This window comes from Peromyscus eremicus, unplaced genomic scaffold (genome assembly GCF_949786415.1).
Source record: "Peromyscus eremicus unplaced genomic scaffold, PerEre_H2_v1 PerEre#2#chr22_unloc_1, whole genome shotgun sequence".
Classification (NCBI taxonomy): Eukaryota; Metazoa; Chordata; class Mammalia; order Rodentia; family Cricetidae; genus Peromyscus; species Peromyscus eremicus.
This window is the reverse complement of record NW_026734286.1, coordinates 3,176,665-3,200,795: the sequence shown is the minus strand read 5'-3', so window position 1 is coordinate 3,200,795 and position 24,131 is coordinate 3,176,665. Positions and strand designations below refer to the sequence as shown.

General features: G+C 41.8%; 1 protein-coding gene across 1 annotated transcript; it reads left to right on the top strand.

The window, feature by feature from the left end:
• Positions 1 to 811: 811 nt before the first annotated feature.
• On the top strand, positions 812 to 23,767 carry LOC131900735 (zinc finger protein OZF-like). The gene is made up of 5 exons (XM_059252053.1): positions 812 to 925; positions 6,955 to 7,059; positions 19,505 to 19,631; positions 19,830 to 19,887; positions 21,763 to 23,767. Exons 2-5 carry the CDS (start codon positions 7,057 to 7,059, stop codon positions 23,228 to 23,230), a joined length of 1,656 nt encoding a protein of 551 aa, XP_059108036.1. The 5' UTR covers positions 812 to 925; positions 6,955 to 7,056; the 3' UTR covers positions 23,231 to 23,767.
• Positions 23,768 to 24,131: the final 364 nt, after the last annotated feature.

The following is a 24,131-nucleotide window of genomic DNA, read 5'->3' as shown; positions in this document are numbered from 1 at the left end:
CTACCTGGGCCCTGCTCCTACCCTGAAGTTCTGTTTTTTTCCTTTGGGTCAAAAGATTGGAATGTACAAAAAAAATTTAAAGCATCAACGTCATGGAAAAGGCAGTCAGGGAAATACTGGCTATGCAAGGAAGTGAATAGGGGGGCCCAAAATCTCAGAGCATGTTCTTACCATGCAATGAAATCCCAAAATGTTCCAGAGCACAAGGCCTATATGTTAATGCTTTTCCTTATTTATTTATTTGTATTTACTTTTGTTTGTATTTTGCATGGTTGTTTGTATATACGTTTGTTTTTTTAAAAACAGGATTTCTTTGGGTAGTATATCCTGAAGTTCTCTGTACCAAGTGAGCCTCAATTTAGTGATCTTCTTGCCTCTGCCCCAGCATTTCAGGGATTAAAAATTGCCTGCCATTGGCAGGGCGTGGTTGCGAATGCCCTTAATCCCAGCACTTGCAAGGTAGAGGGAGGCAGATCTCCAAAGTGAACTCCAGGACAGCCAGGGCTACGCAGAGAAACCCTGCCACAGTGTCTGGCATATTTGTTTGGTTTGAGTCAGGAACTCACCATGTAGCCTTTAATGCCTCTGAATTCACAGAAGTCTGCCTTCCTTAAACGTGCTGGCAGTAGGGCTTTCGCCTGACCTTTTCTAAAATGTTTAGATATTTTAGGTGCGGCTAGTGTATAGTTCGCCAATCAGGGACGACAGTATAAAAGGAACTGCCCAATCAGGAGCACGGATAGTCTGTGTGCGACCCGGAAGCCTTTTTTTTTTTTTTTTTTTTTTTTTTTTTTTTAACGCTTTGCTTAGTCTGGGGTCCATGTGAGGATTTGTTTTAGGCGATAGTGTGTTTTAGGCGGTAGTGTGTTCTGCTGACTGCCGTTCTCTTTGGGAGGACACCGAGGCACATCGGAAGTCCGATATGGTGAGTGTCCCTTGGCTCCTGGAATCTTGGTGGCGGGTTTGGGACAGTAGCTCCTTTGCGGGGCCAGCACCTGGAGTTTCCCTTGGTGCTGAGCAGTCCACTGGAAGGTAGAGTCTGGCCCAGCAGTGCCTATGCCCACTTTCACTTGAAGTGTGCACCCCACAGGGAGCCTTGAGCCCCGATCCCCCCCCCCCCCCTTTTCTGTTCTGGTGAAGCTGCTTCCCTGCAATCCTCAGTACTCTTGGGTGACTCCTTGTCATGAACTGTGCTACACAGACTCTGCAGCGCTGGCGGGTTGGTCCAGATTGGGTTGTGTCTGGACATGGGTGATCCTTAAAGTTTCCCTTCTCCTCTTGTGCTTCCGTTTTGAGTGATTTTTTTGTTTTGTTTTTTTTTTGTTTGTTTGTTTGTTTTTTTTTTTTTGTTTTAACTTGGAGTTTTCTCCTCTCTCCACTCACTTCTCCCATCTGGTCTCTCTTCGCTTGTTTCCCATGCCTCTTTGTATTAAAGAAGTTTCCCACAGCCGGCGGTGGCGCACGCCTTTAATCCCAGCACCCAGGATGCAGATCCAGGTGTAGCTTTGTGAGTTCAAGGCCAGCCTGGTCTACAGAGCGAGATCCAGGACAGGCACCAAAACTACACAGAGAAACCCTGTCTCGAAAAACCAAAAAAAGAAAAAAAAAGTTTCCTACAAAACTGCGTGTCCCTTAACAACTCATCCTGTATGGTGTTTGCATTTTTCTTCCATTTTTTAAAAATGATAATGTGTGAGAATTTTTAATTGTTTTCCTGACTGCAGTTGGCCAAAATTACCAGTCTGAAGAAAGACAGAAATTTCAATCTGCTTCACTTTTGGTTTGCAGTGACCTTTTTAGAGTCCCAAATTGGAATTTTGAAAAGTTTCCACAACGTTGCAGAAAAGGCCAGTGAAACTGGCTAAGAGCTTCGTGGAACTGGCGGTGTAGTTTTGTTGCTGGGGTAGTTTTGCTGTAAGCCGCTTTAAACAGAAGGGATTGGGAGTGTCAGTTTTGTAGCAGGCGGTTTCCACATTTTCAGACCGTGGGAAAAAGTAATACTTCATCTCTTTCTTTCTGCCTCTAGACAGTTGGTTTATGTAGGTAGTGTAATTTCTGACCATTTGGGAACCTTCAGAGTGTTCATGAGAGAAAGACAAGTGTGCTTTCTTCCTGGTGGAGAAAATGTTCTTTATTTGAATGTTGACTTGAGTGTGGAGCACATTTATAATATATTTGTTATGCTTCAGTGTATAGTTATTTTGATATTCATTTAATTGTTAATTTATAATTTGTTATTTTTTCTTTCTTTCTTTTTTTTTTTCCTTTTTTGAGACAGGGTTTTTCCATCACCACCTGACTTTAGGTATTCATTTGTTTTGTTTTGTTTTTGGCATAGGGTTTCTCTTTGTAGCCATGGATCTCCTAGTGTTGACCAGTCTAATCTTGAACTCAGAGATCACCCTCCTCTGCCTCATGCATTCTGGGATTAAAGTCTTGCATCATCATGCCTGACTTTGTGGGCTTTGGTTACCTGACTCAATGTAATTACATTTTCACTTACACCATTTGCTGGAAATTTCATATCAGTTTTCTTCATTGCTGAGTGGAAATCATTGTGTTTATGTGCTGCATCTCCATCACATGGATATCAGCTGATGGAGATCCAGGCTGATTCTTTTTCTAGCTATTGGACAAGAGCAGCAATGACCATGTGTGTGCATGTATGTGTTATAGTGTTTTGAGTGTTTTCATTATATTCAGAGAAATTTATACCTTGGTGAAATAGTATTTCTGTTTCCTGCTATTGAGGCAAGCACACACTGATTTGCTTATTAATTCCAGCACTTTAAACTCTCACCAGCAGTGAGTCACTATTCATTTTTGTACGGACACATCTTCAGTAGGGTTGGAGCTCTTCAGGCTTGCAGAACTTTTTACCTGCCCTAGCCCTGTGGACAGCTTTAGCCTCTGTGATTCCTAAAATGTAAAGATTGAGAAAATAACTTAGTCCTGTGATTTCAGACTCCCTTAAGTAATTAATATCCTTAAATTATACCCCCAAATATTATGTTTCTTCAAAATAATTGCTAATAGTTTCACTAAATATGTCATATTTCTAATTAACAAATTGAGACTTAAGTTTATTTAAAATCATTCACTGTCAAGGTTTAACCAAGTATTATAGCAGCTAAATAATATTTTAACTAAAAAACATTAGAAAATGGATGAGTTGAAACATAAGGTGTGAAAACGCCTCAGATGAGTTTACCTTGTTCCAAACTCTTGGGTTTACATAGTTTACATAGCAGGCCCCTTCTGCTCCTGTGTCTGCACAGACCTAGGGATTCCTCCTACCCCATCTGTATTGGTTTTGGCCTCAGGATCTCCAGTCAGGAATATCCAGGCCTTAAGTTTCTTTCATCAATCAGGAATGCTGTTAATTCCCTTCATCGAATGTCCAGTGAGGTGGATGGATATTCAAAAAGCCACACCATTGCCACTGGGTTTGAATCCAGTGTAGATGCTGAAGTGTGTTATGTTGGACCTGTACCACATTGTGTTCTGCTGATTTTAGGTTTATAGGGAGGATACCCTGATCCTTCAGAAGCAGGAAAGGGTGAGTTTGTCCAAGGCTTCTGGAATTGTAGGTTGTATGTTTGTGCCATTGCTGAGGCTGTGGAGCGGAGGCCTGGGTGTTCCCTGGCCATGTGTAGAATGTGCCCTGCACTCTTACACTCGCTCTGATCTTCTCAAAGCACTGGGATTGTGTGCAAAGCAGACAGCTGTGCACAAGGCCTCCTGACCTGTGCTGCCAGGTTGGTGACATTGAGTCCAGTCTGTGGTGTGAAGGGACCTGAGCGGTGTCCCTTATGGGTGTGTCTGTGCTGCGTTAGGTTCTTCCTGTCATCACGTTTATGATTTTACACTTTCCTTAGTACTGAACAGTAAGCCAGGCCTGACATAAGTTCAACACAGGCTTTGCCCTTAAGCTACATCCCCCCGCCCCCAACTCCTTATCGTGTGTGTGTGTGTGTGTGTGTGTGTGTGCGCGCGCGCGTACGCATGCCCCGTCCTTTTAAAAATGATGATGGTAAGAGGAATGGATTATTCCCTTTGTAAGAGTGGGTCAAAATTCCCAGTCTCAGAGGAAGAGAATTTTTTAATTAGATTTTTTTCTGCACTGCCTGTTTCTGAGGCAAAACTTGGCATTTTTTGAAGCACTCTCCCAGGCTTGCCCTTTGAGAGCTCTGTGAAGGGGGTCATAGGCTTGGGACTGGATTGTTCTTTCTTTGTTTTGCTCTAGGCTGCTTCTCCAAATAGAAGAAATTGCATGAAGGAGTACTTAATCAGTGCTTTTTTGTTTTTTGTTTTTTGTTTGAATTAACTTCTTTGTAGAAAAAAGTATTAATAATTTCAGTAGCGTTAGAATTTAGGTTGCAGAACGAAGAGACAAAAGGCTGGAAAGAGACCAGAGTCTGACCTTAACAGACAATACTGGTCATTAGCACAGACAGCAAATGACACTGACTTTCCTGCTGTGCACTGGGATCAAGCTGCCTGGGGCCCTTATAGGGAGGGCCCTGGAAGGGGCTTGGGACTGAGGAAGTTGATGCAGCTTCCTGGGCTATGTGCTGCTCTGTAGTGTAGCAGGAATCTTAAAAGTTCTTATTAATAAAATCAAGCCCGGGGCCAGGCATTGGGGTGAAATGCTGGATGGTCAGAGAGACAGAACAAGCCACAGCTAACCTCACCTGGCCGGATCCTCAGCTGATCCTGTTTCCTCAGACTGGAAGCCTCTGTGTCCTCATCCCAATGGCTCTCAGCTGAACTGTGCTCCAAAGCCTGAAAGCTTAACCAGCCAAATGCTTAACCAGCCAAATGCTTCTAGTTTCTGCTCTTCATGCCTTATATATCTTTCTGTTTTTTCCATCACTCCCTGGGATTAAAGACTCACTTCTTGGGATTAAAGGCGTGAGTCACCATGCCTGGCTGTTTCCAATGTGGCCTTGAACTCACAGAGATCCAGAGGGATTTCTACCTCTGGAATGCTAGGATTAAAGGTGTGAGTGCCACCATTTTCTAGCCTTTGTATCTAGTGGCTGTTCTGTCTTTGACCCCAGATAAGTTTATTAGGGTGCACAATATTTTGGGGAATACAGTACCACCACAATGTAGTCTCTCTTTCCTGAAGTTATTTGCCCAAGGGAGACAGGCTACCTCAGCAGACATTCCTCTTCTGAAATTAAAATAACTCTTAAAGAAGGAATATTAAGCAAAACCTAGCTTATCACAACAAAGTTGTTATACAACAAAGCATAAAAATTGTCATTACAGATTTCAGTTTAAATGTCAGTTACTTGTGAGTGCACGTGCTAGCGTGTGAGCACGTGTGTGCGTATGTGTATGCATGTGTTTGTGTGTGTATGTGTGTGTGTTTGTGTACACTGGTTAGAGGACAGTGACAGAACATTAGAATATGAGACCTAAGTTTATTTCCTCTACAGGAAAAGGAACTCCGTATTAGAGATGGTGTGTAATAGTTGTGAGTCCATTATTGAAGGGATGGAAAATATTAGGTGTTGCTGATCATAATGGCTCATGGTTGAAATCTCAGCACCTGTAGGACTGATGAGTAAAGAAATGAGGAACTATTTTCAGAATAACATAGATTAAGCTAGTGATAGAAAAATGAAAGAATTGAGACAGCTCCTATTTCTTTAAATAATTTTCTTCTACCCCACTGAATCCAGTTAGTGCAGCCCTCATTTACAGTGTGCATGGGGTCATACACTGTGACAGGTGAATCTACCAGTGGCCACATTTCTAAAGAAAAGTGACTCTCCCTCCCTCAGAAGCATCAACCGAAACTAGGATTTCAGTAGGGGCTGGTACCTCAAAGTACACCTCAGTCCATTTTGGGACCAGCTTCTTCACTAATGGTAATGGGTGGTAATATCTGCTTGTTCAGAGCTTGGTGGGTTTGTGGTTATGATGGTCTACATACAAAGTACATAGCTTGGCCTACACAGAGACTTCTATGCCCATCAGGACTTCATAGTGGTGTTCTCTTTTCCTCCCACAAAAATTATTTTTAAGTACCTTACAAAGTGGTGTTTCATAAGGTTTTAAAATACATGGTTAGCTTTCTTTCTTTTTTTAAAAAAAGATTTATTTATTTATTTATGTATTTATTTATTTATTTATTATGTTCACAGTGTTCTGCCTGCATGTTTGGTGAATGCCAGAAGAGGGGACCAGATCTCATTATAGATGGCTGTGAGCCACCGTGTGGTTGCTGGGAATTGAACTCAGGACTTCTGGAAGAGCAGCCAGTGCTCTTAACCTCTGAGCCATCTCTCCAGCCCCATGTATAGCTTTCTTTAACCCACTTCCTTACCCTCCTTTCCTCTACACTCTGTCCTCATTCCTGTTTAAACCTTCAGCCTCCTTGTTCATTCAGATCACATATGGACTACTCTCCCCACTGACGATATGCATATGTGTTTATGTTGTCGTGCAAGATCATAGGTTCCCAAGTAACTTCTTCATGCACACTTCATTTCATTTAAGCCTTCTGGCCCCTCCTCTACCCGTCTCTGTCACTCCACCACCAGCTTGAAACCTCTGTCTCCAGTATTCCCTTCTCTACTATGACTTTAATATATTCTTCACCATAGACCCCATGCATCCTCCCAATCCATAACCTTTCTAGCCCCTCCTTCCACATGTACTTTGTGCTAAAACCACACATAAACAAAAGATTTGAAACTAAGAACCTTGTATGAGAAAGGCCATTCATCATTTCTCTTTTTGGCCATGGGTGATCCCACTCAAAATTTTTCTAATTCTATGCCTTTTTCCTGAAATTTTCATGGTTTCACTTTTTTTTTAAATACAGGAGAGTAGTACAAAATTGTGTGTGTGTTATGTGTGTGGGGGTGTGTGTGTATGTATCACATTTTCATTATCTATTCATAAGTTGATGGGTAACTGTTTGATTCTGTTTCATAGCTATTCTCCATGGAGCTGCAATGAACATGGATATATAATTATCTCTATAATATGATATAGAGTTCTCTGCATATATGCCCAGAAGTGGTATAACGAGGTCACATGGTAAGTCTAATTCAAATTGTTAAAAATTTATTTGTTTTTATCTACATAAGTGTTTACCTGAATGTATGCCCATGTACCTCTTATGTGTAGAGTTCTTGGAGGCCAAAAGTGGGTGTTATATCCTCTAGAACTGGAGTTACATATAGTTGTGAGATATCATGTAGGTTCTGGGAATAGAACTGGGTCCTCTGCAAGAGTAACCTTTTCTCTTAACTGCTGAAGCCATCTCTTCAGCTCTATATCTGGTTTTTGGAGAAACCTATGGACTGTTTTCCAGAAAGGCTAAACTACTTTACATTTCCACCAACAGTATACAAAGGTTGCCTGTGACTCACATCCATGCCACTATTTGTTGGCATTTGTATTCCTTTTGAAGGCCATGTTGACTGGGAGGAGATAGAATCTTAATGTAGTTTCAAAGTGCAGACTAGTGAAGCTAGAATCTTACCTCTCACTTTGAACAAAACTCAACTCTGAATGGTTCAAGGACCTCCCCATGCAGACCATTTGACCAGCTAAGCAGGTTGGCTAAGAGCAGATCTTCATATCTACCTTCATTCCTCCAACTCCAATCTCCCATTCTAATGCCCAGCTCTATAGCAGACCTTCTGCTGTGGCTTCTCCTCACTGTCTGCACTGTGTCTGAGGAAACTGAACAGATCCTAGTGGAACACCCTGCTCTCCTTCTTCCTGTGGACTCCCTCAGCACTTCCCCCCTTCTATCACACCTCCAGTCATAAGTTCCAACTCCCAATACCTAGAAATACTTTTTTCTGGAAGTCCCAGTGCATGACTTATCCCAGAGGCATTTCAGTCCAGGGAAAACATAGCCAGCACAGAATGCTAAAAAATGGAGAGGGGAACAGAACCCAAGGAACAGCACAGTCACCCAATAAGCACAAGACCAGTATCAGCACCTAGAATTACAATCTTCCTAAACCAAGATGCCTAGACTCCAGTGTGAAAAAAAAAAAAATTCACAACAGCTAGTACAATGTCTCTACTACAGCACAGCTATCCCACCACAATAGGCCCTGACCAGTGCAACATGGCTGAAGCATAAGAAAAAGACCTTAAAATAGCCCTTATGATAATGATAAAGATCTTTAAAAAAGAGATAAGTAAAGCCTTTAAAAATCTATGAAAAAAAGCCAGCAGAAGAAAATTAATAAAACAGTTTAAGACATGAAAATGGAAATAGAATCAATAAAGAAAACCCAAACAAAAGTAAATATGGAAATGCCAAATTAGAAACTCAAACCTTACCTCAGAGACAAGGCTCACCATGACAGTACAAGATGTAAAAGAAAGAATCTAGTCCATTGAAGACACGATAGAAGAAATGAATATATAGGTCAAAGGAAATGTTAAATCTAAAACTCTTGGCACAAAACATCTATGAAATCTGTGACAGTATGAAAATACCAATCTAAGAATAGTAGGAATAGAATAGGAAAAGAAACTCAAGGTCAAAAGCACAGAAATAATTTCAAGAAACTGAGAGAAGAAAAATTCCTGCCCTGAAGAACAGATGTATTTTGTGTGAACATCATGAATTAAAACTGGATATCCTCAAAAACAGAAACAACAGAAAGCTTGCAGTGTGGTTACCCCTTGCCTTCTACTCATTTTGAGTGAGATATTTTCTTTTTGTCCCAGGTATGTTGCCAAGTTACTAGGATTGGGATCTAAGTTTTTTATGTAAGCACTTTCTGTTACGAACGTGCCTCACCTTCAGTCATGTCTGTTATATTACCATGAGAGTGTTGGTTCCAATGGCGGCCCAAGGAAGATGTCAGGCCCCTGGACTTGAAGTGACAGGCACTTGGGAGCCACATGACTTGGTATCAAGAGCAGCAGACACTCTTGACCACAGAGCTATCTCTCTAAACCCTAGACGAATTTTACTATCATTTGTTTTCTTATTCTTGGCTATTCTGACTTGTAAAAAAATGAACTCACAAATGGATCTGAGCAATGGGCTGTTGCCTCATCTCTAATCCTTAAGATTTCCTATCCAGCCCTATACCAAGTTCCTGTGCTCAAACCCACCTGGAGCCTTCTCCTACCTTGAAGTCATGTTCTTTACCATTGGGGCATGAGTTTAGAATCTACAGAGCAAACTGAAGGCAGTATCTTCGTGGAAAAGGCAGGTGGGGAGTACTGAGTAGCCCTGAATGGCTTTGAATTCTCAGAAGACCAGCTTCCTCAAGTGTGCTGACAGTAAGGCTTTACACCAGAACTTGCCTAAAATGTTTTATTAAATAATGCAGAGGAGGCAGAGTGAGAACAGTTCGCCATTCAGAGACCTTATTACCAAAAATAATAAACTGTCCAGTGGGATCTTTGATAGTCATAGGGTGCTGCCCATGCTGCCACTTTAGACTTGGTGTTGCAGAGGGGAGCAATGTTAAGTCCAGGCTTGGGTGACTGTGTGTTCTAATGGCAGCAGGCTTCTTTATGAGGACAGCTAGAAACATCAGAAGCACGGAACGATGAGTGTACCTTGGGTTTATGGATTCCTGGGTGGCAGCATTGGGACACTAGCTCCTTTGGAGATATGCAGAACCCCAACTGAAGGTTCCCCTGGGGCTGTGTGGCCCAGTCTGGAACAGCAATGGCCATCTCCAAGTGCACCTGAAGTGTGCACCCCACAGGCAGCCTTGAGCCCCATGTCCCCTATTCTTCTGTGCTGCTGATGAAGCTGCTTCCTTACAATTCTCCACACTTGGATGAGTCCATGGAACTGCACCTGCACAGATGTTAAAGAACTGGCGGGTTGGTGATGCTGAGTCCAGACTGTGCTGTGAAGGGTCTTCCGTGTGCTGTGAGGTTTTCCTTCTCCTCCTCTTCTTCTGTTTGTGCTCATGTGGATTGATTCCCCTCATCACCTATCATTTCCTTCCTCTCCCCTCTGTTCCCCTCCCTCAGCTGGTTACCCGTCCAGAATTGAGTCTTATGCTTTCTGATGTTAGAGAAGTGATGTAGCTAGGCTGAGAGAGGAAGTAAGATGGCAGGGCGCAGAAAGGTATATAGGCATGAGTATACAGGAAGTAGCTCTCTTTGGCTGAGGATTTCCTAGAGGTAAGATATGGCTGGTTTGCTCTCTAATCTTTCAGCTTTCACCCCAATACCTGGCTCTGGGTTTTTTTTTATTAATAATACGGTTTAGAAATTCATCTTACGCTGGTCTACAGAGCAAGTTCCAGGACAGGCTCCAAAGTTACAAAGAGAAACCATGTCTTGAAAAAAAACAAAACAACAACAACAAAAAAAAGGTGGGCAACAATGCCCTCAAGGGGTGGTCTTCTTAAGGACCTTAAGGGGTTCTTAAGGAAAAAACTCTTTTTGACTGATGTGATCACAGTATCAAAATTTACAGAAAAAGTTCAATACTATAGGAGCATTCAATAACCCTAGTGTCACCAAATGGGGTGCCATTTGGACATAAACAAAACTGTCATTGGAATTAATATCATATATATATAGGCCCTATAGGAATCTATAGACCACTTAAAAGAACACTAAAGAGCACACATTCTTCTCAGAAAGCTAGTTCATCTTTCTTGAAAACTGACAATATGCTAGGACCCAAAGTATGTGTCAACAAATAAGGGAGACTGAAATAACTTGTGTCCTACTTAACCACAATGGAGTGAAGGGGCATATCTTCAGCAGTAGATGCTAGAGAAAGTACTTAGACTCAGGGAAACTAAGCATCACACTTCTGAATGACCCTTGGAAAAGAAAGCATTCAAAGGAAATTTAGAAATCCCCCAATCTGCATTTCAGTAAACAACATAGCAATATACAGAGTCCATACGTCAGGAAGTGAGATGTCCAGCTGTTGTGTGAAGCCAGGTACTTAATCATCTCACTAGGTGATCTGCTCCTTTTTAGACACTTCTCAAATGCTGGAGATCAGTTCCTAAAACTTGTTTACTCGTGGGAATCACTCTAGGAAGAAGCTTCGCACTAAAGTCTCCATTACAGACAGGGTCTCACTATCTTGGAAGTGGAAGGATGGCTTAGGCTGTTCTGGAGTGCAGTCCTTCGGCCTCAGACTCCTGACTTCTGAAACTGTAGATCTGTGGTGTCATACCTGCCTTTCTCATGAGAGATATGATTTTTGTGAACTGTCAGTCTTCACAGGAGATGCCTGTTTTTCATAGTCATAGTTCATAGTCACATTGTCACTCTAAGCATGGAAGTTTCCATGCATGTCGATCAGGAAAATATTTGCTGTTACAACCCAATGAAGATGGATGTCTTAACCCATTTGCTGTTGCTGTGATAGAATATGACATGCTGGGTAACATGGGTACCCTATGAACAAGTCAAGTGTTGCTAAAGTTCCTTCTGAAGGGGAGATGTCACGCAATTCCTCCCAAGGTCCCAACAACAAACTGAGGCAGGATTCTGTCACAGTCCCTCTGGGGATCTCAAGTGTTTCTTTGATTCCTTAAAGCACATAGAACAGGAATTATTTATAGGGATTTGATCACTGTTCCCTGGCAGGGACTGCATGACAGTCACTACTGCTTGACAAAGCTCTAGCATTTTGACTTTGTCTAGCAATTCTCCAGCACCGTTTTACTTTCATTTTTGGTGATCCTCACTATATTTTGTGGGAGTCACCTTTTCCTTTTGAAAATTTTGGGTGGGCTTTTGTCCCAGGAAAAATGCTGTGATAAAGTTGATGGCCACTTTCATCCCAGAGTCATTGGGCTGCTTCCAATCTTGCCTGTGGCTAAACTGTTGTACAATTAGAGAGAATAAAAGGGGTAGCATTTTATTTCCATAGACGGCAGCCATCCTGATTCACCCCCCAGATCCTGTCAGTCACTTCCTTCCCTTCTTTGTGGCCTGAACCCTTCTGGAGCTGGTTTCCAGCACTTCCCTTAGCTAATTGCACCTGGAAAGCCTTACTCAGCAGGCATGAGAATTTCCCAGGAGCTGCAGAAAGTCTCTCCTATCTCTTTCATTCTTCCCTGCCTCCATATTCTCTATCCTTTTCCCAGACCTCCTCAGCTGCATCCTCAGGTGAGAATGTGTGCCTTCCTCTGTTCCTTCATGAGGGGTTTTACAATGTCAACACACTCAGCTGTGATACTCTTATGCAATGGGACACTTTGGAACTCCCCAAGATGGAGGTTGCTCAACTAAGAGGACAGTGAAAACAGTCCCTCTGATATAAAGAACATCACTTATATACATGATTAGAGACCAAATTTAGTAGACTTCTGAAGGAAATATTTGTGAATTTTACTGTTTACTTCTAAATGGTTAATGTGAATAAGGAATGGAGAGATGACTCAGCAGTTCAGAGCACAGCACTCTCTTCCAGAGAGGACCAGGGTAGATTCCCAGTGGTAAATATGGGATACAGGAGGAGAAAAGACCAAGTTCGCGATTGTAGAATTGAAGCTCTCTGGGTTCACCCGGGATTGGCCAGCCGGCTGCCTCACCCTAAGTCACGATTATTGAGAGCAGCCTCTGCTGGCCTCTTGAAGTCCCTCTTATAGGAGAGCTAAGGTGTTCCAAGGAATGCGAGGGTTGGCCCTTACACACTCCTAGGAGGATACAATGCGAAGGAAAGGAACAAAGGCAAGGATATACAGTAATGAATGGGACTGCGGGCAGCTTAAGAAACAGGAACTTGTTCTTAATTACAAATAGAGAAAGTATTCAGCAAGGACTAAACATGGACTCACTTTTTAATTAGGATTTAACATAGGACAACAGGAACTTCTTTGTAAGTCTCTTAACTGCAAACAAAATGCTTAGCCTGCAAGGTGTATTTTTTTTTTCCTCTTTTGGTCTCCTATTAACTTGTGAGGTATTTTTTCCTGTTTTAGTCTCACACTCAGTACCCCATGTCATAGCTCACAATAATCAGTGACTCCTTGTCCAGGGGATACAATGCCATCTTTTGGCACCAACCACACAAGTGATGTGTTGATGTACATGCAAGAAAACCATCCATACTCAAGAAATGAAATGAATAAATCTTAATGTGTGTGTGAGTAACATTATTACTCTAGTGAATATTTTGATGCTGAAGGAACTATTTCATGACTCAGTAAGCAATAGCAGGCATGATGAGGTCACAGTGTTAAATCATGTCAGGTCTCTGCATCATCACTAGAGAATGACCATGGTGGGGCTCTTTGTTAGCAGTCAGAATGATCCTGTTAGCAGTCAGATTTCTTGCATGTACATCAACACATCACTTGTGTGGTTGGTGCCAAAAGATGGCATTGTATCCCCTGGACAAGGAGTCACTGATTATTGTGAGCTATGACATGGGGTACTGAGTGTGAGACTAAAACAGGAAAAAAATACCTCACAAGTTAATAGGAGACCAAAAGAGGGAAAAAAAATATGTACCTTGCAGGCTAAGCATTTTGTTTGCAGTTAAGAGACTTACAAAGAAGTTCCTGTTGTCCTATGTTAAATCCTAATTAAAAAGTGAGTCCATGTTTAGTCCTTGCTGAATAAGTTTTCTATTTGTAATTAAGAACAAGTTCCTGTTTCTTAAACTGCCCGCAGTCCCATTCATTACTGTATATCCTTGCCTTTGTTCCTTTCCTTCGCATTGGGAGTTTTTACTCTAGTATATGATGGCTTTCTTTATGACCTTGCACAAGAAAAACCTTTTCTGAAGTTCAGAGAATTCTGAGTCCTTAGTAGAGTACTCATGGAATGTATGTCTGTTTTATCCATTCATTGAGGAATTGTATTCCCTTGGTGGTGTGTCTTAATTTTCTTGGCAGAAAATGGATACATTGAAACATGAAGTGTGAGAAAGTCATGGTCTTTTGCTGCATCTCTAATCTTTCAGGTTTCCTATCAAGCCCTTTATGTGGTTCCTGTGCTTAAATCTACCTGGGGCCTGCTTCTATTGTTGGTTGTTTTGTTTTGTTTTGTTTTTTGTCCTTTAGGGTGTGAGTTCAGAATGTACAGAGCAAACTTGAGGCACTACTTTGTGGAAAAGGCATGTGGGGGACACTGTGTATGTGAGGAAGGGAGTGAGTGTAGCCAAAATCCCAGAGCATGTTGTTTTACAATGCAATGAAATCCCAAAACGGAATAGATTTATTCCAGAGTGCTGTAATAACATGTTAAGGTGTTTTGGTTTTTAACTCAGTTTTTTTTTTTTTTGGTTGGTTGTTTGTTTCTTGCTTTGTTAGTTTTGTTTGTTTTTTCCAGACAAGTGTCTTTGGGTAGTATTGTCTGTCCTGGAATTAGTTCTCTGGACCTGGCTAGCCTCCAATTTAGTGATCCTCCTCTGGCTCAGGACTCATGACTCGTGCTACCATGTCCAGCTTGTTTGTTTGGTTTTGAGTCAGAGTCTCACCCTATAGCCCTGGATCATGTGGCTTTGAATTCACAGAAGTCCTTCCTCAAGAGTGGTGGCATTATGGCCTTGCAATTGAACATTCCTAAAATGTTTTGATATTATAGCCTGAGGAGTGGGATGAGTACAGTTAGCCAGTCAGGGACAATATTACTAGAAGAAATGAATTGTCTGATGGGGATCATGGATAGTCATAGTGTGCTGACTCAGAAGCCTATTTTAACCTTTGCTTGGCAGAAGGGATCCTTGTGAGGACTATTTTTGTATGTGACTGTGTGTTGTACTGCTTGCAGTCCTCTTCCGGAGGACATCTAGATTCACCTAGATGCAAAAAATGGTGAGTGAGCCTTGGGCTCCTGGAATCCTGGGTGGCGGTTCAGGACTCTAGCGGCTTTGGAGCTGTGTGGGGCCACGATGTGAAATTTACCCTGTGCTCTACAGTCCAGTGCAACCTGGAGTCTGGCAGCAATGCCTATGCCCACGTGCACTTGAAGTGTGCACCCCACAGGCAGGCTTGAGCCCCAAGTCCCCCACCCTTCTGTCCTGGTGAAGCTGCTTCCCTGCAACCCCCAGCACTCTGGGGTGAGTCCTTGCCATGAACTCATGCTTACGTGTGTTCGCAGTTCTGGCACATTGATGATGCTGAGGCCAGACTGCTGTGTGGGGATGTGGGTGGTCTGTGCAGTTGCTCTTCTCCTCTTGGACTTCTGTTTGTGCTGATTTGTTTGTTTGTTTGGTTGGTTTTTTGAGACCCTTGACCTCATCATGCATAATTGCTATGGCCCCCTGTGGCAACATGGGCCACAGACATCAACACAGACCCCAGCTGCAGCAGGACCACAGGCCCAGACATGGCCCTCAGTAGCAGCTCAGGCCTGGATGATGCCATGGCTCCAGGTGGCAACACAGGCCCCCCTGATCAGGATGGCTCTCTATGCAGCACGGCTACCCCCCCACAGGTTGTTGTCCAGACCCCAGGCTTCAACATGGCCGCTGGTGGCAACACAGCTCCACAATTCAACATGCACCCTGGCTGTGGTAGGACCACAGACCCAGACAAGGTCCTCCATGTAGTCAGGTCTGGATGTCACCATTGCCTCAGGTGGCAGTGCAGTCTACCCAGATTGGCATGGCCCTATCAGCAGCATGACCTTTGTAATGCAAATTCTAAATGGTCTTATTGATAATTAACCCGGAGCTAGATGTTGGTATAAATGCTAAATGATCGAACAAGATCCTGCCATGTCTCACCTCACCAACTTCTCAGCCGATGGGTCCTCTAGTTGAATGAGCTTCCTTAGCGGAAAAGGCTTCAGGCAGAAGCACCTCTAGTTCCTGTCTCCTCACGCCTTATATACCTTTCTCCACCCAGCCATCACTTCCTGGGATTAAAGGTATATGTGCTTCCCAGTACTGGGATTAAAGGTGTGTGCCACCACTGTCTGTCTCTGTTTCCCTCCTAGACTGAGTCAATCTCATGTAGTCTAGGATGGCTTTGAACTCACAGGTATCAAAATGGATCTCTGCCTCCTGAGTGCTAGGATTAAAGGTGTGTGCCACCACTGTCTGGCCTCTATGTTTAATCTAGTGGCTTGTTCTGTTCTCTGATCTTCAGGCATAGTTTGTTAGGGTACACAATATATCACCACAGCCCTTGTGCACAAACATGGCCTCAGTGGCAGTGTGGCCCTCAAACACCAATGTAGTCCAGACCCCAGGAATCCACATGGCCTTTGATGACAGCAGGAGCCATGGACATCCACACAGACCCTGGCTGCAGTAGTGACCTAGACCCGGACATGGCTGTCAGTTGCAGCACTGACAGGGCCTCCCCATGGCACCAGGTAGAAGTACAGGCCACTCAGATCTGCATGGCCCTGGCTGCAGCATGGCCCTTGAACACCAACATGGTCCCAGGTGGCTGACCAGACCCTGGGCAACCACACAGCCCTTGGTTGCAATGGAACCACAGATGTCAACTCAAGTCCCTGGCTGCTGTAGGGCCACGGACCCAGACGTGGTCCCCTCAGCAGCAGCTCGGACCTGGATGACACCATGGCCCTGACTGGGCAATTGGAATTGTATTTGTTACTCCTTGTTTCACACTGTAGAAAGGATTGGGATACAGAGAGGATTGGGAGTGTGAATTCTGTAGCAAATAATTTCCAGGATTTCAGTCCTTGGAAAAAATATTAATACTTTATCTCTTTTCTTTAGCCTTCAGAGAGTTGGTTTCCTCATCAGTGTAATTTCTGATCATTGGGAAAGATTTGGAAAGTTCATATGAGAGAAAGACAAGTGTGCTTTCCACCTGCTGGAGAAAATGTGTCTTATTTGAATGCTAACTTGGGGGTGCAGTACATTCATAATATATTTATTACCCTGTAACTTGCTGTGTTGACCAGGTTAGCCTTGAACTTAGAGAACACTTGCATCTGCATCATTTTTTTCTGGGATTAAAGGTTTGCCACCTGAACATCCCAGACTCCTTGGGTATATGGGTGCTGGTTCATGTCTGGCTACTTCCTGTGGGAATGGGACGACATGCAGAGGGGAATTTGGAGGAGTCAGTGGTCTCATGCTCAGCAAAAGGTATGAGGAGACTGGGAGAAGAGATCAAAAAGCCACATGGCCATTTTCTAGGGGGCAGTTTAAATACCCTGTTGGTGTGGTCTTGAGCATCTCTGGGGGAGGAGCTGCCATTTTGTGGGTTCTCTGAGACAGGGCAGGATTGAGAGAGAGAGATGGGGGGAGGGGGTTAAGGTGGAGCTTCCACCTGAACAGAAACCTTTTAAATATGTTTATTTATGGGAATTGTCTATATACATTATATATATTAATATATATATTTTAATCATATATAGCCCTACAGTCCCAGCACACCCAGCTCTTAATTTTGTGTATCTTTTGTTTTTGTTTTTTATTGCCAACTGAGTTTAGGTAGTGCTGTCCCAAAGTGTGTGATCATCCGTAGTGCATGGGCAACATACTTACTGGTGGGCACATTCCTGAAGAAAAATGAGTGTCCATCCTCCCAAAGCCTTCGGTTGCCAATACCTTCTTACCGAGGGATGGCCTTCTTCAGGGCCAATCCCATTCTGCCCATGTTTTGACTGATATGATTCCAAGTGTTTGGGGAATTTTAGAATTTGATACCTGCATTGTAGAGTAGTTTTGATGACATTGAGTTTGTTTCAGTAAGAGTACTCTTTTTACCTTGTGTCTTTGTCCATTGATTTTCTTCGAAACTACAATGTTCATATTTAATATAGACAATTATTATTGTGTAACAGATGTAGGATTAACTCAACAAAAAATCAGTTGTTTCCAACTGATACTGTTCTGATTGACACAGGAAGGAAGAGAAAGCAAAAGCAGAAAGAAAAGCAATCACTTCCCATAAGTTTCAAGTGACTGGAGATGATGGCAGAAATTTACATTTTGTAACCTTTCTAACTGTACATGACATTCCCTATTGTTGACTGATTTAAAAATATCCAGGCCCAATTACTTAAAAGGCAAAATTGTAACAACAGGCAAAGAAATAAATATTATTGTAGAACATTCCTTTTGACAACAGCTTGGCTTACTGCACATGCACTTCAAACTACTTCATTGCAAATCAGCCTTTGTCCCATATGATATTTGAAGACAATAAAGAGTTCCTGTGGAATTACTAAAAGAACTAACTTTTACTAATTTAGTAAAAGCAGAGATAGATACAGCCCACTAAAGGTGATTGTTCCTACATGGATAACCACATGTTGCTAGGTTCATTGTTCAAAGAAGACTGTGTGCGGGGCCAATGTCAAGCAGAGTTCCAGATTGCTCTGTTATCCCCATGTTACCTGCTTCACTGTTGTTCCAGGACACAGTATTGAACTTATCAATTCCAACTGCTTCCTCCATAAGAGCTAAAAATTTAGCTCTTTACATTCATTTCCTCTACCAAAGTACTCCACAATCTTTACATTCAGGTTCACTTCTAGTTCTCTGAAGTAGGGCAGAATGAATCATATTCTTGACTATAATAGCCCTTACTCTAGTTTGTGACTCAGCCCTTGTTCCCACTGAACCTTTCTGAAGCAAACATTTCTTTCAGCATTTTTGTCTTTGAATCATCTATCAGAATGATTCATTAAGGTTTTTGTTCAGTGTTTTGTTTTGTTTTTTCCCTGAAGAAAATTTTCTGGCCAATTCCTTCACATTCCTTCCAAGTATGTTCTAAATTCTCACAGAGAACCTGGTTAGATTTACTCTGGTCCCACTTTTATTTGTTTGTTATTTATTTCTTATATTAGGCTTTCCATCTGGCTAGCATAAATGATTCTGAGAAAAGTGACTTCAGGCAAAAAGAGTTTTATTTCATGTCACAATTTAAAGGGTACACTCCTTAAACTGCGAGCCCATGAAGCATCTGATCAGATCCCACACGATCAGGAACAGAGTGATGCATAGTTGTCTCTCTAGTTGTCTGTGTCTCCGCTCCCTCCTTCCACTAATGTAGTTCCTATACAGTTCACAAAATGCTGCCTCTAAAATTGGTGTGTGCATTGTTTTGAAAGTGACTAAACTCCAGAGACACATATATTTGAAAGCTTGGTCGCCAGTTAGTGGAACTCTTTGGAAAATATTAGGAGATGTGACCGTATTGTTGGAGGTTTGTCAGTGGGGATAGTCTTTGAGGTTTTAAAAGCACATGCCAGGCACAGTGTCTATCTTTTTGCCTCCTGCCTTTGGATATGAAGTAAAACATTCAGCTACCATTCCACCTCCATGCCTGTCTGCTTTGCTCTACGATAATCACTGACTAACCCTCTAAATGTGTAAGCAAGCCACTGATACATGCTTTCTTCTCTAATAGTTGCTTTGTCATGATGTCTCTCATGGCAATCAAATAGTAACTAAGATAGTGGGTCTTTCTATATTACATCAAGAATCAAGATAGCATCCCACAGATATTCTTCAGTTAACCGTATGTACAGAATCACTTAGAGGTTGTCTTCAGAAACATATATGCTAGATGATTCTGTATCCTATCAGTCTGTCAGTTAAAACTAACCATCCTAATATATGCACCCTTAGGAGCCAGTGACCCTTGAGGATGTGGCTGTGAACTTTACCTCAGGAGAGTGGGCTTTGTTGGATTCTAGTCAAAAGAAGCTCTACAGAGATGTGATGAAGGAAACATTTTTGAACTTGATCTCCATAGGTAAAAAAAAAATGCTCCAATTGCTTATTCAGTCAGAGAAAAATTGTGTCCTGCTTATGTGTGTAGTGTGGTTTAGATTCTTGAAGGGAATGTGTGGTGAAGTTAGTGTGAATACCCATGTCATTAAAACTAGATTGTAATCATTTTTTACATTAAATATGAGTATGTTGTAATGAATTCTCTTAATTTTCCTTCTAGAGAAAGCACTAGAAGAAAACATTGAAGAGGATTATAAAAATTTCAGCAGAAATCTGGGGTAATTTATATTCAATAGAAAATAATTTATGTGAAATATTTGGGAATCATGGGACAATTGAGAACCTACCAAATAGTCCAAATATATCTAATGGAAAAATGATTCTGCACAAACTCCTGTAATGGAGCATTGAATTGTGTCATTCAGTATTTGAGTATCTCATCTCTGTAATCTAATAATACTACAAATATGTCATGTAACATTAAGCTCTGAAAGAGCTTTTCCAGTGGTTTATTTCACACACAAAAAAACTTCTCTTCATATCTAAAAGTATTTACTATCATTCTGTATATTCTTTTGAGGCTTTGAGCATGGGCTACATTTTGTTTGCATTCTTTTGCTGTGACAAAAAACAACTCTGAGGTGCAGTTCCATACTTCCTTGTCACAGTCCCTTCATAAAGGGAAACCAGGGCAGGAACTCAAGCATGACAGGAATCTGGAGGCAGGAACCGAAGCAGAGGTGATGGAGAAATGCTGTTTACTGGAGTGCCCCTCATTCCTGAGTCAGCTACCAACCTTATTCAACCCTGACCCATAATTCTAGTGGGTCACCACTCACAGTGGGCTGGGCCACTCCAGCTCAATCATTGATCAAGAAAATGGGCCCACAGGCATGCCTAATGTCAGTTTGATAAAGCTGTTGTCTCCTTTTTGGTTTTTTCTTCTCAAATGTGTGTCTGAGTTTGTGTCAAGTTAACTGAAACTAACCAACAGATACCTTTCCTACACAGCTCATGCAAGTTAACTGAAACTAACCAGCAGATACCTTTCCTACACAGCCCATGCAAGTTGACTGAAACTAACCAGCAGATCCTTTTCCTACACAGCCCATGCAAGTTAACTGAAACTAACCAGCAGATCCCTTTCCTACACAGCCCGTGCAAGTTAACTGAAACTAAGCAGCAGATCCCTTTCCTACACAGCCCGTGCACTCCTACGTATGCACACACCACCCAACATGGCGAAAGCCCTCATTAATCAGGAATGTGGAAATACTTCCACTGATGTCTTTCCAGGTTAATCTGATTGAGCCATTTTCTCAATTGAGGGTCTCTAGTCTCCAATGACCTTAGCTGTGGGAGAGTTGATAACCAACCAACACAGGCTGAGAATTTAGAATGCTACAATGTCTTACGAATTTATGTGATGTTATTATTGTCTACTAACACTAGGACTTCTGCCTTCATGTTCACTCTTTTTATGTCTCTTAATTATTTTTATATATATATGTGTGTGTGTGTGTGTGTGTGTGTGTGTGTGTGTGTATGTGTGTGAGCTGGTGAACACCGTCTCTGCAAAAAACATTTGTGGAAGGCAGAAGAGGGCAACAGATCCTTCAGATAAAGAGTAACAGGAATGTGTGAGCCCTGCTCATGAATACTAGTCATCAATCTCTGGTCTGCTGGAAGAACAAGACTTGTTATTAAAACCTCCAAGCCTGTGATATAGCTCCTTCATAATTCTTACAGAAGTAAAGTCAACACTATACCCTTTTTCATATGAAAGGATCTTTTTTTTCTTTTTTTTTCTTTTCTTTTCTTTTCTTTTCTTCTCTTTTCTTTTCTTTTCTTTTCTTTTTTTTTTTGAGACAGGGTTTCTCTGTGTAGCTTTGGAGTCTGTCCTGGAACTCACTCTGTAGCCCAGGCTGGCCTCGAACTCACAGAGATCCACCTGCCTCTGCCTCCCGAGTCCTGGGATTAAAGGCGTGCGCCACCACCGCCTGGCATGAAAGGGTCTTTACATGTGGTCCATGTTGACCTTAACATTGCAGCATTCTCTTGTGGCCTTTGAGATAGCATAGCTGTAGTGATCAACACAAGCCAAACTCCAACATTTCCCTTGACTATAGTAATGCTCTTCTCATTTTTTTCAGAACCCAGATGGTTGAGAAAGACTGTGGCTATGAATTTGACAGTCAGCATGATGAAAACAATGAGCCTATTCGAGAGAACATGGTCAATAAAGATATGTCTCTTTCAATAAGAGTTCATGAAAGCCCATTGTATGTAAGAAATGTCATTGGTCATTTATCCTCAGATGGGTATCTCCATGACCAAACTAGAGGGAAATGGTCTGAATATATGGAAGCTGTGGCAAAAGCTTTTACACATCAGAAACACTGGAAATATATCACCCATTCTGAATCACTTCAGGCACTTGAAAGTTCTCCAAAAGAGAAACTCTGTAAAAATCAGCAATGTAATGAAGCCTGTAGGAATCTCCCTTTTGGTCAGCCTCAGGAGAGAACTCACCCTGGAGAAAAACTCAGTGAAAACATCTTAAGAAGATACACATATGATCGGAATTATGAAGGAATCCATAAAGAAATGAAAGCATTTGTATGTAAGCTCTGTAAAGAATCCTTCATTGATTCCAGTGACCTTATCAACCATGAAAAAAGTTGTATTGGAGAGAAAAGGTACATTTGTAAGCAATGTGGGAAAACATTTAAAGATGCAAAATGCTTTGAGAAACATAGAGTAACTCACAAAGGAAAGAAGCCGTACACTTGTAAGTATTGTGGGAAAGTCTTCACCAGTTCTGCTTATTGTAACATTCATGAAAGGATTCACACTGGAGAGAAGCCTTATGCATGTATGCATTGTGGAACAGCATTTAGCCGCTCCAGTCATTTGAACCTTCATGAAAGGAGTCACACTGGAGTGAAGCCTTACGCATGTAAGCATTGTGGAAAAACCTTCAGCAGCTCCGGTAGCCGTAACAGACATGAAAGGAGTCACACTGGAGAGAAGCCTTATGAATGTAAGCATTGTGGAAAAGCCTTTTCATGCTCTTCTCATCTGCACATTCATGAAAGGAGTCACACTGGAGAGAAGCCTTATGCATGTAAGCATTGTTCGAAAGCCTTCACCCAATCCGGCCATCTGAATCTTCATGAAAGGACTCATACTGGAGAGAAGCCTTATGCATGTAAGCATTGTGGAAAAGGCTTTTCCTCCTCCAGTCATCTGAACATTCATGAAAAGACTCACACTGGAGAAAAGCTGTATGCATGTAAGCATTGTGGAAAAGCCTTTATCCAATCTAGGCATATGATTCTTCATGAAAGGAGTCACACTGGAGAAAAGCCTTATGCATGTAAGCATTGTGCAAAAACCTTCACCCAATCCAGTCATCTGAATCTTCATGAAAGGACTCATACTGGAGAGAAGCCTTATTCATGTAAGCATTGTGGAAAAGCCTTTATCCAATCCAGGCATATGATTCTTCATGAAAGGAGTCACACTGGAGAGAAGCCTTATGCATGTAAGCAGTGTGGAAAGGCCTTCAGTGACTCCAGTAGTCGTAACAGACATGAAAGGAGTCACACTAGTCAGTAGCCTAAAGCTTGTAAGCATTGTGGAAAAGTCTTCACTAGTTCCAGTTGGCACAGGAGTCATGAAAACATTCACAATGGAGAGAAACCCTTCATTTGTGAACATTTAGGAAACTGTTACTTTGCTCTTTTTACTTTATCAAGCATCAAAAAATCTCACATTGGAAAGGAACTTTAATCAATTTTAGCATTGTGAGAACGTTTTTACCACTTCCAGTTTCTGTAACCTTCATGCAAGCATTTACACTGGAAAGAAGTCAGCACTGTGTAAAGTAATCACCAGGTCCTGTTGCCATAATGTTCTCTGGAATTCACCCTGAAGACAAGCATTACATATGTAACCATGTGGAAAAGGCTTTAACATTTATAGTCCTATTATACTAAAAAAAAAAATGTCTCCACTGGTGAAAGCTTTTATGTTTGTAATAAATGTGGGAAATAATTTATAGTTTCTATAAACCTTGTCCTTTTAAGGAGTATGTTCCTGTATTTCTGTGTTTTATATCTCTACATAAACCCATAATGATCTCACATTGAAAAATGTGTAGTGTGTAGAACTTGTATAAGTACTAACTGTGTGCCACTGCATTGGTCAAATTGCCTGTATTGTGAGGTATGAAAGAAGAATGTCATTGGACCATGAGATTCATCAGCTAGTAATGATACTTGATAGGAAAGATGATTATCTCCGTTACCTCTCTGGATCTTACATGGTGGAAACAGAGAACCAAAAGTCTCTTGACAATCACATGCATGCTTCTTAATGAACACACACAGACATACAAATGAGTTAAAAAAAAAAAACATGTTAAAAGAGTGAAGACATAACTAACAATTTTTTTTAATGTGGAAAGAATCAGATTGTGAGACCTGCTAAAGTACAATTTTAACTTCCAATGTTTGCT